General features: G+C 37.5%; 2 protein-coding genes across 5 annotated transcripts in view; one reads left to right on the forward strand and one right to left on the reverse strand.

Moving 5' to 3' along the window:
- Nucleotides 1–11,787, reverse strand: part of LOC145979445 (uncharacterized) — a 26,243-nt gene extending 14,456 nt beyond the window's left edge. The window contains exons 1-2 of one of the 2 annotated variants that reach the window (XM_083112347.1): nt 11,664–11,787; nt 4,982–5,121 (exon numbers count right to left, since the gene is read on the reverse strand). In XM_083112347.1, coding sequence (XP_082968473.1) covers nt 4,982–5,106 — 125 coding nt within the window. In that variant the 5' untranslated portion in view covers nt 5,107–5,121; nt 11,664–11,787. Of the gene's footprint in view, nt 1–4,981; nt 5,122–8,777; nt 8,912–11,663 lie in introns of those variants that run through there. The other variant, XM_083112348.1, reaches the window with a different exon arrangement.
- A 910-nt stretch (nt 11,788–12,697) lies between these two features.
- Nucleotides 12,698–20,070, forward strand: part of Polr2E (DNA-directed RNA polymerases I, II, and III subunit Rpb5) — a 33,374-nt gene continuing 26,001 nt past the window's right edge. For all 3 annotated transcript variants that reach the window (XR_014440775.1, XM_083112183.1, XM_083112184.1), the window contains exon 1: nt 12,698–12,840. Coding sequence is in view for 2 of the 3 variants with exons in the window: in XM_083112183.1 (XP_082968309.1) it covers nt 12,784–12,840 (57 nt within the window). In the remaining variant the exon portion in view is untranslated. The remainder of the gene's footprint in view (nt 12,841–20,070) is intronic.

The following is a 20,070-nucleotide window of genomic DNA, read 5'->3' on the forward strand; positions in this document are numbered from 1 at the left end:
GGATTGCCAGGAAATTTTCTTGCGAATCGCCTGACTACTTTTCTGCAAGAGTTCGTTTTCACGTAAGTATCGTACATAAAAACTCTTTGTTCAAGACTATATTTGTTTGGCGGCATAACTAATGAATGAATAACAATTAACACACGATAAAGCACTAGCACTGAACAACACGAGTACTGATAAACGCAAACCGAAGTGAACACGTCTAAACAACTGGTAGCCGACAGCTGTCGCATTCGCGTAGTATCGAGAGGCTTCTCGCGGCTTACCACTACTCCGGTAAGCCGCTGACGCTCTTGCAACATCTGAGGAATTTCGCTTCTAGCGTCGGCTCTATAGACACTGGATGGACCAAATTTTGAGGGAAGCACAACAAAAGACTACTCTATGAGGATATGTAATGCTCATGCCGCAACTTTGAAAAAAAAAAAAATATGGAAATTACGACGTTCAGAAATTTTGCGTAATTACGGGGAAAATAGAACTTTGGGATTTGGCCCCCGTTTCCCCCTGGACTCACAATTGTCGGAATTTACATAAAATGTTGCTTTTTGTTCATTCTTACATTTAGAATTTAAATTTCTTAAAAAGATGCAGTTGTTGAGCAGTTATAGCCTTTTATATTCAGTTTATCCCATAGTAGCAAAAGGGGAAAAGTGCTTATTTCTAATGGCGCTCTCAGAAAGAAAAACGCACACAGTGTATGATCGCTACTTTACTTCAAAAATATTCACACGTTAAAATTAAGTGACACTGTTAAATAATTCGTTTATCTGCGCTTTCGTTTTGCATAATAATGTATACGTAACCTCCCCCCTCGAAAATCTTGGGCACGCCACTGACTCTAGTGTTCAAAAGGATTAATCTTGTGTTATCTGCAAAATAAGAGTCACGGTTTTGTTTATTCGAAGGCAAGACAAGAATGAAAAATTGAATCCTTTATGTTGGATGAGTCATTGCTGTCAGAAGCGATATGGGCAGAAATAAAGTGCCAGAAATATTTGTATTTTAGAGGACACCTTTTCCAGCATCCTTGCGGCAAGGTACGTGCTTATTTAAGTTGTAATTGTAACTATAATTGTGAAAAGTGGAAACATTACAAAACAAGCGGTTTGTGTAACGGGCTATCTGTTACGCAATTTGCCGGCACCTGTTGCATGACTGGGCCGGCAAGCGGCCGACGCTGTTGCGGTGTCATGCTGCAATAACCTCCCTGTATATATATATATATATATATATATATATATATATAAAAGAGATTTAGAAAAAATGTTGGTGGATTTAAGAACTTGCCCTCCACTCCGAAATAAGTTCGGACGTCCCTGAAACACAGGCTCTGACACCACTGACTGAGGTGGGGGAAAGCCTTCACTGTGAAGATTTTCAACAACCTAAATATGTCCCACACATTGCAAGTAGCAGATGACTTTCAAGGAAGAAATCAGCCTCCCACTATGTGTTTCATACACGAATAAACCGCACACATTGCATGGGAAGCTAATGTCATGAGGAACTTTACGAACTTCATGAGCAGAACCAATAAATGCCCAACTACCTTTCTGTGGTACGTCACATTTATTCAATATATAGAAGTCCACATTCATGATAGTTTTACTGTTTTATCACATTGTGTGAACAGTTCACGGTGGATAAAAATTATGATTTTGATTTGTTAAATGGTTTTTCTTCATTTAAATTGGATTACTTAATTTTCTTTAAAAACCAGGCTTAAAATTGCTTGTATGTTTATGGCACCATACATATGTTTTTTTATAGAAAGGCTTTTTCTAGTAAACAGTCCTGTAAAATATTTTAACAGTTTGATTAAAGGAAATAAAACATTATATGCTGATACTGCATGTATGAACCTACTTGAGTGTGTTAATGAAGCTATAATAATTTCAGTAACGTTTCTTCCAGTGAAAATAAAACATTCTGGATGTACTCTATAATTGTAACTTAAAATATTTTTATAGTCTCTGTAGCTAAATTTTGGCATCTTTTTTAACAATAGTTTGCAAAATATCAGCTCCCATGTGCATATACAGTTTAATGATAATGACACTACTTAAGGTTTAACATGATTAATATTTTGTATCTTTATCTACACAAGATATTTGCTATTTTTGGACATAAACATTATTGAATTTTAAATCAAGATAAATGTGTGTTTACAGTTTACATATCACATTTCCTTTCATATGAGCGTCACACCATCAGTACATATATTTCGTTTTCTTTCTTAGAGCTTAATAAACACCATTAAATGATTACAATGTTAACATAAATGATTCTGGTATCTACAAAATCCTCACTTAAATATTCTAGAAACTATTTATTTAAAGTGAAAAAATCAACTGATTTAAATCAAACCACCTTGGAACAGTTACAGACCCACTGCTCCTGTGCATGCGACTTTATCTTGCTTTCCGTTCAAATTACATTGTATTTTCCAAATAGTCTAGTTTAGGGTAACTAAGCACACACATTACAGGTAGCAGACTATTTTCAAGGAACAAACCAGCCTCTCACTCTGTGCTTGTCATGCACGAACAAACTACACATAAGAAACTTCACACACTTCCAAGTGCAATTACATGCATCAAGTTCCCGTAACTTATGGAACACACTTTCTCAGTCAACTGCAGATCCTTCGTATCACAATACGTTAAGATCTTTCTGTTTATCGAATTTAGTCTTTGAATTTTTAGCAGTTTCTAAGAAATAGACAGGTATCGATTGTTGACTAGAAGACACAAATGGGCAAGCACTTTTCTTGAAGCCTATCAAATTCCACATTCAGAGTGGGAGTGCTTTTGGATTCATTTAGTTTATTTTACTTCTCTCTTCTGCCACTTTTGGCTAATTGCGAAGATGTGAATGAGTGATGATATGCCTCTTCTTTTTTCTCTCTTTTAAAAGAGAAGGGATCTCTCTCTCTCTCTCTCTTTTTCTTCTTTCTTTTCTTCTTTCACTTCGCCGAGAGAGAGAGAGAAAAGAAGAAAAGAGAAGAGAGAAAGAGGATAGAGAGAGAGAGAACTTCCTCTCTCTCCCTATGATGATATTGATGAATGGACCCATCCCCAGGCTGGGATTTAAACCCGGGACCACTGGAGCCCGTACTGAGATGTGCTATAACAACCCCACCATGGAGGCCGGTGGAGTGCTTTTGGAGATATCAAAGGATTAAAAATGTGTCTGTCAATGGCTAACTTTCAAATGCATGACTCCCCACAGATAGATGGACGAGTCAAACAAAATAATTTGACATGTTAAATAGTCCCCCCCCCCAATTGCTCACTATTTGGTAAGTCTATTGGTGCCCATTCTTTGGCTTGAGGGGGGGGGGGGAGGAGAGAGAGAGAGAGAGAGAGAGAGAGAGAGAGAGAGACAGAGAGAGAGAGAGAGAGAGAGAGACAGAGAGAGACAGAGAGAGAGAGAGAGAGAGAGAGAGAGAGAGAGAGAGAGAGAGAGAGAGAGAGAGAGAGAGACAGACAGACAGACAGACAGACAGACAGACAGACAGACAGACAGACAGACAGACAGACAGACAGACAGACAGACAGACAGTCAGTCAGTCAGTCAGTCAGTCAGTCAGTCAGTCAGTCAGTCAGTCAGTCAGTCAGTCAGTCAGTCAGTCAGTCAGTCAGTCTGTCTGTCTGTCTGTCTGTCTGTCTGTCTGTCTGTCTGTCTGTCTGTCCGTCCGTCCGTGTGTGTGTCTCTCTCTCTCTCTCTCTCTCTCTCTCTCTCTCTCTCCTTGTCTGGTATCAGTGCATCAGATGCTGTGAAGATCTGATAGCATTGTGTGATAGCCTCTAATAAGGATTGATATATGACAGAGATAGAGAGAAAGTAAGTACAGGGCGACACATCAGGTTGGCCACTCTACGACCATGATAACATTCTAGTAATTCCAGGTTTTCAAGGCAAACTTTCCAAAAATTCAAGGGTATAAGAAGATGTTTTCTCTATTTCTACCTTACACATTACTGCCTCTCACCACCCACACACAAATATATTAACAATATAAAGCGTCTGTGTGATTCCAACATATCCAAAAATTTAATTCAATTAAACGGTATATATCTTTAAAATATTTATTTGAGGTGTGGATTTTACATTTGCCATTTAACATATTCGGACCTGAAATGTACTATAAACGCACGTCCACAAATGTTATGGGATATAGGTACGAATTAATTGTTTAAGAATTTTTACTCAAATTTAACTAATCAACTTTAACATATCTTATCTTGCAATACTGTTTCATCTGTTAGATAGATTGTTTTGCAAAGGACATACACATAAAAAAAATAAACAGTCTGACAGAATTATGATTCATTTTTATTTTACACACAGCTTACTTTTCCTTCATCAATAAAAATAAAAGCTAATCTGTGAAAAACTTGCCTTAGAGCATTTATATATATGTATAAATTGAATGGAATTTGGATTAATATAAGTTGCAATTTTTCAAGTCTACGGAGAAAAATTCATTTAGAATTCCTGGAGCCAATAATTCATGCATAATTCCCAGAATTCAAGGAATTCCTGGTGAGTATCCATCCTGCGTATGCTTATGCCCATTGCAAAATTGAATTTATTTTCAGTTGACAATTATTACCTTAAAACATTTAATTCATTAAATGAAATCTATTTCCAATTACGTTGCAAAATGAATGCTGGTTGTACTTGCGAGAAATTCTGTTGATTTTATATAAATGTGTGTGCTCAATGTTCAGAATTACTTGAATGCAATGCGACATTATCAAGTTAAATCTTGAGAATAACATTTGATGCTTTGAAATTCTTCACCTAATTTATGTACCAAGAATGTTACAAGGTAATAAAAGCCCAGTATAGTCAAAATATTTGAACAATTATTATTTTATTTTCTGTTTGTACAAAAAAATGTGTATTTGAAACACAATTAAAAGTACTAAGTAGCACAATTACTGAAGCCTTGATAGCAGTAACTTACCATTTATCTGAATCAGTAGTCTTAGCACAAGGGATCTTTGACATTTCGGTGAATAATTCATTTCCTAATTTTTTTAATTTTTCTAAGATTTCAACATCTGACATCCCTGTATCTTCAGGATTCATTTTAGGGAACTGAAACTAAAATAGAAGAAATCAGTCACATTTAAACTACATAAAGAAAAACAACCATATCTAACAGAATCAGCATAATACAAATATATTTTTTATTTTTTTGTTAGTACAAAGACAAACGTTACATATAAGAATGATGGAAAATATATACTCTAACAAATAGTGAATTAATGCAAATAGCATCATTTTACCACATAATAATAGCACATATTTCAATAATAATAATAAAAATTATCATTATTAAAGCATGCAAGTTTCATTCTCTTGAGCATCTATTGCCAATAAGAGAGATAAGAAAATCAGGGCTGTTTCAGAAATATTTTCATTTTTAAATCTACCCCCTGGGGCAATTCACACATTATGGAGAAATTAGATACATCGCAAATGCTTGGCAACATTGTTAATATTTAGTTGCCATAGAGCACTTTACGGGGCAGCAACGTACTTTTTGTGTTCGTGTGTTATAAAAATAATGATGTTGTTGTGCATCATTTGTACCGGCATCATTATAACCTGGCAGGAATGAGAGACGTCCCAAGTGCAAATTTAATTAAACATTGGGTGAGAAAGTTTGAAAACACTGGAAGCACTATGACGAATAAACCGCTGGGATGTCCAAGGTCATCAAGATCGAACAGAAACGTTGACCAGATTAAATCAATGCTATACTTCGTGCAATGCATCGACGAGTGATCGAAAACTTTAGTTCAATAATAATTGAATGTGAAACGTTCACCATTTGTCCAATACTCTTTTCCACAAATAAAAATTTAATGTTTAAGCTTTCTTTTGGTAATAAATTTATCTTCATACAAAAAATTTAAGTATTTATTTTAATAGTTTTAAAAACTAAAATATTTCTGACACCCTTTATATTTCATGAAAAATTATAATATTCGAAGTACAGCAATGTGACTTATTTTACGACCAAGAGAATTGCAGGCCTTCATCATTCACAGTTATATTGATGTATTACAAATACTCTAAATTCTAATGAGCAGAAAAACTTTCAAAACAAAGACTAGCAAAGCAGAATTTTACTAGGAGAGGGTTGATGAGAGTACTGAATGACATTGACTTTTCTATCTGATTTCTGTTTTTTCCACACTCGCCATCTGCTATTGTGTCACCCTCAGCGATTGAAACTATGAAGGATTACCCCTAATATTCAGTCCACCCTAAAGATCAAACACAAGAGAACTTGAAGCTTTCCTGGCAGCGAATGATAAGATCTAATAACATATTTACATGTAGTGCATGTTACTCACTATATAATAATCAATACTAAATTAGTATAAAATTGGATTTACTTACGTGAGTGAGTATGAAGTTTTGAAAACAACGTTTCGGGGTACAACTCCCCCCCTTCTTCAAGTTCTTATATTTTCTCTAGGCACTAAACATTATGCCATGTCATGAAGGGTTAAAAAGGATTAGGTTAGAGGTTGGGTTAAGAAACAGTTAAAATATCATTGCCGATATTCCCGTCAAAAACCACCAGTTAAAAATCCACTTTTAAAAAAAGTTCCCCATTTCCAGTAGGACCTCTTAAAAACCAGGTTCCTAAAAATCGGTAAAACATGTTCTGTTGCTCAGCCAGTGAGTATGAAGTGTTTATTTTATAAATCTGGCAACCCTAGTTCCAACAATGTTGTTGGTAACATTATAGTATAGAGGAGACGGATTTCTTCAAATTTACAGGAGAAAGTACTCACGGAAATCATTTTCTGTACCGATGTGGAAGTTCGTGAATGTAGTTTTGATCCATTTTAATGTGAATACATGTTGTTTTCTGCGAAAATCTCTGTCCGACACGCAGTTTCTGCTGCCGCCATTTGCTTTCTGCACGAGAGCACAATGTTCCGTGTGTTATATGACGTAACCCCGTAGTCAGTGTTTCAAACATGCCGTGTTTTCACTAGAACATGACGTATCGAGTATTTTTAATTTTTTGTTATTTTTTTAACTATGATTGCCTAACCGAACCTTACGGAAAATGGTTGGAAAGAATGTACAATATAGAGAAAGTCTCCAATTTCGTTAATTTTTGGTATACTAACTAATTTTGGCCTCCTAATCACGAATCTGTTGTAAAAACCGGGGGTCACATCTGGAAATTGTACATTGTGATGAAAAATTGTTCGTTAGTGCCAAAAACCATCCACGGGTAGCCCCACGAACCATTCACATGAGGTTAGGTTAGGCCTGTTAGGTTAGGTTCCATTAGCACTCATTTCACCCCTAAGTTCATCGAAAAAATAGGGATCATACTAGAATTGAACATCATAAATCATTTTCTTGCAAAACAACGGCGTGGTTGGACACAATGACAGGAGATTACATTTTTGTTCGTAAAACTACACATATACACCTATATATAAAAAAAAATTCAATCGGCTTTTTTTCAAATTTTCAGACGTGACCCCAGGTTTTTTTCAACAGATTCGTGATTAGGAGGTCAAAATTAGTTAGTATACCGAAAATTAACAAAATTGGAGACTTTCTCTATATTGTAAATTCGCTCCAAATGGTTTCTGGGGCTAACATCAATGGTTTGTGAGGTATGAGCATAATTTCAAATCCGGGCACGAAAGTAGGTATTTTCCGGTGAACGAGATTGCAACACTGCATAAATCGACAAAACACTCGCACAACGTGCCCTGAACCAGTACGCTATAGCCCACCATAATGTGTTACAGAATCGAAATAACAGGTAACAGTAAGTGCTTGTAAATGTAAGAAATAGACATTATCTTAGTTAGAAATGCATTATTTCACTTTAGGAAATGTTCCGCATTCCAAAATAGTACGTTAGCAATGTAAAGAAGTACGAAATATATGATTTATAGGTGTCTCCCCCATACTATAATAGTACCAAGGTTCCAATTTACTTCTACATTAATTCCAACTAATCTGCGATTCTTACTGTCGCTTCTATCAATGGAGAATGCTTGTCCATGTGAAGAGCGCATGCCTGCGTAGGTAATTTTTAAGTTGTTTTTTTCAACATAGCTACGTAACTTTCTTTCGAAATCCAAACAGTGCTCAGAAAGGTTCAAATTTCGTGTGACAATAATTTCCTAGTCTTTCTTCTAGGATTCGAAAAAATCATAAGACAATCGGAACTGTTACCCGTAATTGCCCTTTAAGAGTACAACATTGTTAAATAACGGCGATAATATTGCTCTACATTAAATTTCTAAGTATATGTATTAGGGTGGGGGGAGGCACAAACGCCTTCGACATATACAGGCATATTCCAAACAGGCTGCATAAATGCAGATGGAATTGACCCTATTAAAAGTTTGATGTCTTACTCTTGAATTCCATAGGTGTGGCAAAAATCAACTGAATAATAAAGGTTTAGTTTATTTGCGTCCAAGGACTACCAGTGTGTACAAATTACAGTACATGGTAATATAGGACATGTCAATACTTACATTACAATACAATACTACATTAATAGATTTTACAAATACAAAATATATAGCCAAAAATTGTAAAAAATTGGGTCTTACTCTGGTATTATATCAAAATCACAAAAAAATATAACATGAGAAGATATAGAACATTACAGCCTACTTCTAGGTGATACTAATTATCCACTTTCATTTGACATTTAATTTTACAAGAATAATATGTGATTATACTACATTATGTACATTTGTCTTATGTAAAAGTCACTTCCATGTATTCAGCTATAGAATAAAAAACATGCTTCAGAAGCATTGATTTTATCTTGTGCTTGAATATCATCAATATTGGTTCTTTCCTCACATCTTGTGGTAGTTTATTGTAGAGATCTATGGAAGAGTTTAAGGGACCTTTCTTACATAAGTTAAGGCGGCAGTGTTTTATGTGAAAAATTGTAAAAAATTGGGTATTACTCTGGTATTATATCAAAATCACAAAAAAATATAACATGAGAAGATATAGAACATTACAGCCTACTTCTAGGTGATACTAATTATCCACTTTCATTTGACATTTAATTTTACAAGAATAATATGTGATTATACTACATTATGTACATTTGTCTTATGTAAAAGTCACTTCCATGTATTCAGCTATAGAATAAAAAACATGCTTCAGAAGCATTGATTTTATCTTGTGCTTGAATATCATCAATATTGGTTCTTTCCTCACATCTTGTGGTAGTTTATTGTAGAGATCTATGGAAGAGTTTAAGGGACTTTTCTTACATAAGTTAAGGCGGCAGTGTTTTATGTGAAGTTTGTCTTTATTTCTTGTGTTTAGGCCATGTATTTCCTCATTTGTGGCAAAGTTGGAAATATTTTGCTTAACATAAATTAAGCATTCATAAATGTATATGCAGGGGAGAGTTAACACATTAAGCTTACGGAAAAGATTTCTACATGAATAAGTTTTCTTTACTCCAGCTATGATTCTTATAGCTCTTTTTTGAAGCATAAAAAGGACATTGGAGTGGACCTTGTTACCCCAAACCATAATCCCGTATATTAGTAAAGCATCAAAGTTTGCCATATAAAGGCATTTTACAGTTTGGGTGCTTGAGATTTCTACCATTTCTCGAAGGGCATAGCACACACTACTCAATTTATTAAAATTTCGGTAACCACCAAACGTCTCTAATTCCCTTATTTTCGTATTTTTCACATTGATACTTAACATATTCTGCATTCGTAAGGATTCTTCTATTTCGCGTTTCGTTTTTTGCAGGCAAATAATCTCAATTTTCGAAATATGGAGTATTTTTATTTTCTTCGCTTTTGCTTGCGTTACACGCGATATGGCGGAGAAATCTTGACTAGCGTAGTCCATGATCAGTGGTTATGCAGTGTTGCGACCTTCTTCATAGCAAAATATCTAGGTACTAGTATGGAGAATACGTAAGTATGAATGTGGAAAATAGGGCCACGCAAAGGTTTCAATAGTGAAAAAGATAGCCCCACGAACCATTGGCGCTAGCCCCATGAACCATTGGCACGTGGATAGGTTAGTAGGGCCACGCAAAGGTTTCAATAGTTAAAAATATAGCCCCACGAACCATTGGCGCGTGGATAGGTTAGTAGGGCCACGCAAAGGTTTCAATAGTGAAAAAGATAGCCCCACGAACGATTGGCGCTAGCCCCACGAACCATTGGCGCGTGGATAGGTTAGTAGGGCCACGCAAAGGTTTCAATAGTTAAAAATATAGCCCCACGAACCATTGGCGCTAGCCCCACGAACCATTGGCGCTAGCCCCACAAACCACTGGCGCGTGGATAGGTTAGTAGGGCCACGCAAAGATTTCAATAGTGAAAAAGATAGCCCCACGAACCATTGGCGCTAGCCCCACAAACCATTGGCGCTAGCCCCACGAACCATTGGCGCGTGGATAGGTTAGTAGGGCCACGCAAAGGTTTCAATAGTTAAAAATTGGTTTCGAAAAAAATATTCGTAGCCCCACACACCATTCTCGGATAGCCCCACGAACCATTGGCGCTAGCCCCACGAACGATTCACGGATAGCCCCACGAACCATTCACGGATAGCCCCACGAACCATTCATAAATAGCCCCACAAACCATTCACGGATAGCCCCACGAACCATTCACGGATAGCCCCACGAACCATTCATAAATAGCCCCACAAACCATTCACGGATAGCCCCACGAACCATTCACGGATAGCCCCACGAACCATTCATGGATAGCCCCAAGAACCATTCATGGATAGCCCCACGAACCATTCACGGATAGCCCCATGAACCATTCACAGATAGCCCCATGAACCATTCACAGATAGCCCCACGAACCATTCACGGATAGCCCCACGAACCATACATAAATAGCCCACGAACCATTCATAAATAGCCTTAGAGATACTGGGCGAAAGGAGGGGTTATACCCCATCAACCTCACATTGAGCACGCCACTGATCCTGTGCACGTCATGTTGTCGCAAGTTCGTAATCAGAAATGATGAACAGTAACTCACGTTTATTTACGTTCAAGAACTGTTACACAGTTACAAAACCGCGTATTTGGAAACACTGACCGATTGTTACGTCATGAAACGCTCGCAAATATTTGGTTCACGTAGTAGACGGACATCAAGGGAACAGCTTTCGTGCATTGGAGTGACATTAATGTCGAAAATTACATGATTTACCGGCAAAAAAAATTCAACGAGGTGAAAACAAACTTCCAAGACCTTCCTAAAGTATAAATAAACCCATTTCGGTAAGTACTTTCTCCTGTAAAATTGAAGAAATACGTTTTGGGGATACGAAAATTTTACCCTTAATTTTGATTGTAGCGTGTTTATGTGTTCTGTATAGCTAAGGTGCTCATCCAGAATGATACCCAGAAATTTTGAATTTTTTTTAGGCTCTAGTTGTGTATTCCCAGATATTAGATTGAGGTTTATTTGGTTTCTGGTTTGGATTGTAGAAAATGTAATGTAATTTGCTTTTTTTTGCTGTTGAGGAGTAGATTATTATTTAAAAACCAGTCATCTAATTTGTTTAATACGTTATTAGCCTTAGATTGTGGAACATCTTTGGTTATATACACTTGTACTCACTATTCTGCCTGTGTGGATTCTTCGGTTTACACTTGGTTGGAATTATTTATTTATTTACTTTTACTTAGGATTACCCTTTGTTGTCAAACAAAAATTCTTCTTCCTCTTCTCTAATTTCTAGGGTAAAAAGTTGGCATGTGCATGTGCGAACCACAGATTATACTACATTTAATTGTGGGCCGAGTCTGCTGCCACGCGCGTGGCAGCAGCAAGATTGAGCGTCAAATTTGCTACTGCCACGTAATACGTCTGCTAACCAATGACAGAGGATGTTACAAATCTTAAGAACAAATGAAGACGAGTGACCGAACATTCACAAATTGACGATACAATACAAATCTTATTCTGTTTGTGTCTGAGTGGCTGTGTGTGTGACTTTGTGTGTCCTGTGTCGTTGCAAGGAGAATGGTGACGAACGAAGAGGTGACTGATAGGAAGCTACATGCAACTCCAAAAAAGGTTAGAAAACGTCGTGGGGATTTATCTGCGGATGAAAAGATATCTGGGAAACATGTGAAAACAACTCGTATTGAGTTGCTGCCCATTACTTCACACTTTTATGATTTTCATAAAGATTTAATAATAATAATAATAAAGTTTGTTCCTCAGGCAAAACAGGCGTCAAAAGAAAAATATTAACAGCAGGCCCCTAGCTAAGCTTTGACAATGGGTGGGTTTCAAAGTCCGACAATCATTGCGCCGCAGACGAATTTTTTTTGGGGGGGGGGATTTTTCCAATACATTAGTGTTTTATTTTAAAATTCAAATGTTTATTTTAGGATAATTATATTATGAAACTATGATCAGTTTCTAGTATTTTATTCAATGGGGGGCTTGGACCCACTAAACTCCCTTATATACGGTCCTGATTAACAGTTATAGTAATACCAGTAATACAAAGATACAGCTTCAGATTTTTTTTAAAGTCGAGGGAAATTTAGGTCGAAAAGGGGAAATTTTACACTGGTAAAAGGGAAATCCTGCATTCGGAGATTGGCAACACTGCAGGGGACAGTAAACTGTGTGTGTGGGGTCGAGCGCAGATTGTAACGTGTTTTCTTGTTTTGATTGAAGACTTTTTAATACTTTTTTTTATTTATAAAGTTGTAGGTAACTCAACATGGATGATGAAGCCGAAACGTACAAATTGTGGAGAATAAGAAAAACTGTAATGCAGGTACTTTAACTTTTGTTTTATTTTCTTGACAAAAATGTACTGAACAAGCACTAGTCCTCGGACAATATTAGTATTGGAATCACAGTTACATCTTAAAATGTTGATCTTGTAATCGTGTATCTTCTATGGACTTGAAAAATGGCGTTTTACATGTTTAATACATCAATACTTCGCAAAATTTGGTAACAGTTTCATACATCGGAGCCACATTTCTTCAATTTTACACAAGAAACTACTTACGGAAATGAGTTTCTCCAAGGTTTACAACGTTCGTCGAGGTATTTTCTTTCATCGTGGAGTATATTTGACGGGGAAATCATGTATTTTTCAAGAGAAATATCTCACCGACGCAAAATTGCCATTGCTTTCATTTCCGGATGATGCGTACGTTTGATGACGTAACCCCCTGTCAGTGTTTCAACTCCCCCTTTTTTTACTAGGCTTGCCTAATGTAACTTAACCTAACATAGGCTATCCGAGAGTGGATAGTTCCTTTTCCTTTTGTTTTATTGCAATGTACGTCTATCGGATCGGGTACCCAATTCTACACCCTCGAATTTTGAATTATTTTTTTTTCATTATGAACATTATTTGATCCTATTTGTGAATAAAAAAAAATTGGAGCGCGGAAAGAAGTATTTACGACTGTACAGCCGTTTAAAGTTGAAATTTTGTTGTTTGATATGGTTCGCAATTATTTCCAATTTCTAGATCGTGATACTAACACGACACCAAATTTTAACTATCGATCTCAACCTAACTGAACTAACCTATCCACGCGCCAATGGTTCGTGGGGCAGCAGACCATCTCCCTGTAAGTCAAGTACAATGTCCCGTATGTCTCGTCGAACAAAGTCCTCTATGTCCTTCATCTGTTGAACGTGTGTCAATCTCATATTTAGTCCTTTTGTCTTAATTCAATGTCACACAAATCAATTCCAATGTCTAAAGTCGCACAAAACAATTGCAATGTCTCAAATATCCAATCCGCCAATAAATTACATAAATAATATATTGAAATCGCAAATTATCCCATTGCACAAGTCAAAGATAAGAAGAAAAAGAAAATGTTCAGACGTGCGTCTGTGACATGAATCCAAGATGCGCCATGATCAAATCCCTGCAAAACCGTTTCGACGTTACATAAGGAATCTAAATATTGAAAAACGTAAGTTTCCTAGCACGTAGATCTAAAAAAAATTACTTTCTGCGCTATTTAGAAACATCGTTTCTTATGAAGAACTAATTTTCGTAATGAGAATATTTGAAATGTGCAAAAAATCGAGGGTGTGGAAAAGGGTACCCGAGCCCGTCTATCAACACATACTGCGGAGTTTTAGCGATTACTTAAGGTTTTGTTCAATATATGCTTTCGTGGTTAGGTTAGGCAGGTTAGGTTTGGTTCCCTTAACATTAAAATAAAGTCCCTAAATGCATTCTACTAATTTACTTCTACATTCATTCCCACGCTTCTACGATATTTACTGTCGCTTGTTGACGGAGAATATCTTGTCCATGAGAAGTGTGTAAGGAAATTTTCAAATTGTTTGTTTTCAATATAAATAACTTATTTTCGAGTCCAAACAGTACTCATTACTTTAAGGAAGGTTCAAATTTCGTGTGACAATGATTTCCAAAGTTCTACGATTAGTCTTTGTGCTAGGAGAAATCATAAAACAATCGGAACAGTTACCCTAAATGAGCCAAATGATATTACTAAAAGTCAGAAAGTGCTATTTTTCCACCTGTGGTAATGTTGCTTTTCCACATATCATCCACGTGGGTCAATATATTTGCTGGAAAGTATCACTCTTGTAGAAGTCTGGGTAACATTATCGTATGAGGGAAACGGATTCCTTCAAATTTACAGGAGAAAGTACGGTCTCACTGCAGAACATGGGCTGCTTTTTACCTCTAAATAGACCAACAAAATTTATATCCCCTGAAAGTACGTACCTTCTACTTCCATTTTCCGGTGTTCCTTTTACAATTACTATTATATTATTGCTCATTAACAATGTTTTTCCTGCTGCTAAAAGCAATGCATTTCTCCATTTGTTCGCGTCCATATTGTTTATGCGCTCAAGTGTTGTGCGATAAGTGAGACCCTTCGTTTCGCGGCATTCGAGTTGATTTGTTGCTCCGGATTCCACCCACAGACGCACAGTTTCTTTCATTATTTCAGATGAGGAATGCATACAAGGTTAGGTTAGGCCTGTTAGGTTGGGTTCCAATAGCATAAATACAATGAAAAATGTTTTTCCTGCTACTAAAAGCAATGCATTCCTCCATTCGTTCGTGTCCATATTTTTTACGCACAGTTTCTTTCATTATTTCTTCGAGGAATGCCTACAAGGTTAGGTTAGGCCTGTTAGGTTAGGTTTCATTAGCATAAATACAATGACTAATTATTATTTAGGCTAAGTGAACTAAACCTAGCTACCTAACAACATAGGCATTTTTTGCTTTCACTAGATTTGTTCAGGAATATGCCTTTTCCATCGTTGCTACGATTTCAATACCACCCAACCTGGACACGTTTTTCTGTTGTTTTTTTTTTTTAAGAAAAAAAATTTCCGCACCTTAAAACTTACTTTCCCCGATTACTAACTACAAAACGTTACCAAAAAATTATGAATCGCGTTCCTCCTAAGCAGCCCATATTCTGCAGTCTTACCGAAAGTACTTACGGAAATCATTTTCTTTAGTGTTGTGGAAGTTCCTGAATGTAGATTTGATCCATTTTAATGTGAATGCGTGTTGTTTTCTGCGAAAATCTCTGTCAGAAACGCTGTTTCTGCTCCCGCCATTTGCTTTCTGCACCTAGTGCAATGTTCCGTGTGCAGAGTCCTGCACAAGACCCGGAAAAAACCCGTCTGCGAGGAGGCGCGCCTACAAGAATATGCAACACGCACGTCAAGCCCAGGTGTTCGACATCGCGCAAGCGAGCTTCACGTCACAGTTGTGCACAGGCATCGATGTCTGCCAGGTTTTTATATTACCCGTATCTTAAGAAGACCCGTGAGAGTCGATGTAGTTCTTGCAGGTAGAAGCGAGCACTCCTGTCAGTGTTGCCAACGGCCATTATATTTCACTACGCATGGAAATATTTGAATTTCTGCTAGGCGCAGCGCAGGTGCCTTGAAGTTGGATAACCATTAGCGTAGCAAGGGGTGGGTGAAGTTGGCGACCACCCTGGCCCTTGCGCATGTAGGGGCCTCCCGTCCCATGAGGTTGATACGAAAAACGTAATAAATGGAAGTGAGAAAGATAGAAAAGGCTAATTTTTGTGGGCAATAAAATTAAGACACTTTTTATCTTACTTTATATTCTAGTTAAACGTTATAATTTGAATGAATACGTCAAATCAGAGGCCGGCGGGAGCTCTAACCATAAGGGGCCCCGAAAAAGTAAAAATAATTATCATTTCTCATGTGAAACATCAACAAAAAAATTGCTTGGACATTTTTATCCATTTATTATTTTCTTGAATAAAAAGCACTTTATCTTGGCTTTTCTTCTGTCTCGTGACCTTGCATAGCCTACCCGATTTTAATATGTTAACGATAAAGCACCTCAAACTGCCACGGAGCAAAGTATGGGGCATTTAAATGCTTCCGGTGTTTTAAACTGAAGAAGGGTATGGATAATATTAGCAGTTCTTCCTTCGTTCCTACAACTTCAGATGTAGCTATTACCCTCTGTAACGGGCACGAAGATTATTTATCTTCCGAATTTTCAGATCCAAGTTCTACGTTTCAGGAATGTGCTTAAATCTGAAATCAAGTGCTTTGGGAAAGTTTATTCTCCTTGATAGCTCTACACTAGCTTCCAGTGTTCTCTGTATCCTGTACCGCCTTCTGATTTGGGGGAAGGGATAAGTAAGTATTTGTATTTTCTTCTTTTGAATACATAAATGTCAAAGAAAGATATGTTGTAATATGTGAAAATTCAGAGTTAGAGCATCGATTTGTATAGTTATCAATGTAAGTGTAGCCACAACCAGACATTCTAAGTAATTACATAAATTTTCTGGAAGAATATGACTGTACTTGAGGGACCCAAATTTATTTCTTGCTAACGCGTACTTTACGATTTTGTTACGCCACTGCGTCAAATATTTAATATTACAAGAACATTAAGACGTAACAACAAAATGAGATTCACAATTATTATTATCATCTAAGTCCTAAAATTCAAAGTTAACTGCTACAATTAATGGGCAACAAAGTCAAATTAGCTGTATCAATTGAATACACCAAAGATTTCACACTTATGGTGCAAATGACTATCGTTTTAAGATTTGTTGATGTTGAAACCGATTGTGTCGAAGAGCTTGTAGGTAGATACTTTGGGCCCCTAGACAGCATTGTGGTTAAGCGCACCCCTTTTCCCAAGCTCTATCAAGCACCGACATTCTATGTGCGTCCTTCGATATTTTCTACTTAAGCCATGGTTTGTGATATTTACATCCTACAAACTTTGAAATGAGGAAACAAAGATTCTTACTTTGTATTTCTGATTTTTTTTAAAAAAGTTTAGCACATTTAAGGATATTTCAATTGTCTTACTGCCTAAAGAACATCGGGAGTGGACCTATAGTTTAAAGTGGGATCCGAACCACCATGTGCTTCCACCGAGTATCGAACCCGGTACCCCTTGATTACAAGGCGAGGACACTACCACTGCACCATAGGGGAGGACCCCCCAATAAGTAGAACCACCACCAGTCACAGAAAGTTCCAAAATATTTACGATGGCACTTTTTGCGAGACTTGGTTCGTACTCCTTTACAGGTGACAGCAGTGGCAGCAATTAGGGGCGGGACCGAGAGAGTGCAGTTGCCCCCCCCCCCCCCCGCCCACTTTTTGCCACTTTTGCACCACGCTAACCTCATGTACCAAGGGAAATTAAACTGTCCTTGCCCCCCTACTTTTGCACGTTGGCCCCCTAGTTTTGGAACCCAATCGCCGCCACTGGGTGTGAGTGATACAAATGTTCTCTAGCAAGGAATAAATGTCAAATTGATAAAAGTGATGAACATTTAAGTGCTCCTTGACCATTTTAGAATCTAAAAGTTGGCAACGGTGACTGGGTGACTCATGTATCTGGAGACGGTGCAAAACCGGAATGAGCGTTCGCTGAAGATAAGCGAGCTTCTTCTTGCAAGGCCTTCCAGTTACCCGTGGGCTTTCGATGCTTGACGGGTCAAAACTCAGGTATATAGTTTTACTCGCCCGCCCGACCAGCCAGGCGGGCCTAGTAAGCGATTCTGGCCGTTGTGCAGCCCTCTGTCCGTGTGTTAAGATGATGCAACCCCGTAGCCAGTGTTTCAGCCTCGCCGTGTTTTCACTAGAACATGCTTTCGAGTATTTTTAATTTTTTTTTTTTTTAACTATTCTTGACGCCTTCATGGCATGGTGCTATGCACAGGGGAACACTTTACCTTTACCTAACGTAACTTAACCTAACCTAACCTTAAGGAAAATGGTTTTTGGGGCTAACGTCAATGGTTTGCGAAGTATTAGCATAATTTCAAATCCAGGCACGAAAGTAGATATTTTCTGGTGAACGAGGTTGCAACACTGCATAAATCGACAAAACACACTCAGAACGCCCCCTAAACCAGTATGCTATCATGGCCATAATGTGTTACAGATTCGAAACAACAAGTAACAGTAAGTACTCGTAAATCTAAGGAATAGACATTGTTATGCATTATTTCACTTTAGGAAATGTTCCAAATTCGAAAATAACACGTTAGCAATGTAAAGAAGTCCGAAATATATGATTCGTAGGTGTTTCCCTCATACGATAATAGTACCGAAGTCTGTTTCAGCATGCTGTAACCACCAGCGAACCTCATCCTGCATCAGTCTGTTATAACCAAGAGTCTTTATGATGTCCTGCATAGCACTGTGCCTAATGTTCACAGAATGTTCAATTTTTCGTACAGTTATCGCTCTATCACTTTGGATAAGCTTGTCAATCTGGTCCGTGGTGTTGTGCATGAAGCTTTTTTTCGGTCTGCCAATATGAGGCGTATCAATAATGTCTGTTTTACAATCTCTAAAATGTTTCACCCACTTTTTCACTGTACTGTAAGTTCTGTAAACGCCAATAAATTTCTGTAGCTCCAACGTTTTCAGTAACAAGAATTTCCATGACAGTACGTTAATGAAACAAACTATTTGTGGGTGCCATTTTTCTCCTACCAACAGTATTTGACAGCGAAAGTGCGCATTCACACCATGTGGTTGATCCAGTGGACAACAGATGGCTGTACCTGCCTTACATGTGGTTTCAACCAAAATGGTCAATTAATAACTGGCGAAAGGCAGCGTTAAAATTTTTCCAGAAATGCACTTTAGAATGAGAAAAATACGTAAGATACTATCGAAGGGTCATAATTAGATGTATGATGACTGATGCCATGTCAATCTGTAATTTGCGACCAATATTGGTCGAGTGCAACATTTTATGGATTTTTTATTGGCGATTTTATGGGTTGAGTGAAAAAGTGCCATTTTTGGAACATATATGGCAATGCTAGCAGGTTGAAATATTGTCAACAGATGCATGCCACATGTGCCTAAGTATTGGCTATACATTTACGTAATAAATCATAAACCAAGATTTTGTGCCGAAATTGGACTCTTGAGAGAGTCCTAGTCTGCCTCTGGTTACACTGAATTCACTCACTTTCGATGCTACTATGCCTGTTCTTTTAATTGATTCAGCATGGCGTATTCTTGGATCAGCGCATGTGCACTGCTGAAGAGTATTTTATAACTCATTCTTACACTCATGTGCAAGAGGTTTTCCAAGAAAAATCCCCTGCTTCTGCTGTACCTCACAAGCTACTGTTTTACGACTAGTCAAACACCAACAAATGATCCCTCAAATTGTTAAGAGTTGGTATTATTATTGAAGATTAGGCACACATAGGAGATGTACTAAGTAGAAATTTTCAGCAAAAAGTGCAAGCTCGACGAGGACTTGAACCTGGGTCTCTGGCATACCGTCCGATTTATCTAACCACTGAGCTACTGAGCCGGCCTGGCCTCGCCTGATTTCTCGCTGTCGCTGTTTTACCTGTGTGGAATCGTCTCTGCCAGTGCTATTGCAACGGGATCTGTTGCCTTTGAAACACAGTAGACTTCGACATTGCTGGTTCCTCCCAGAGTAGAGATGTTAATGCATTTTTCGCTGAAAATTTATACATAGTAC

This window comes from Lepisma saccharinum, chromosome 26 (assembly GCF_977018435.1).
Source record: "Lepisma saccharinum chromosome 26, izLepSacc3.1, whole genome shotgun sequence".
In the NCBI taxonomy this organism is placed as follows: Eukaryota; Metazoa; Arthropoda; class Insecta; order Zygentoma; family Lepismatidae; genus Lepisma; species Lepisma saccharinum.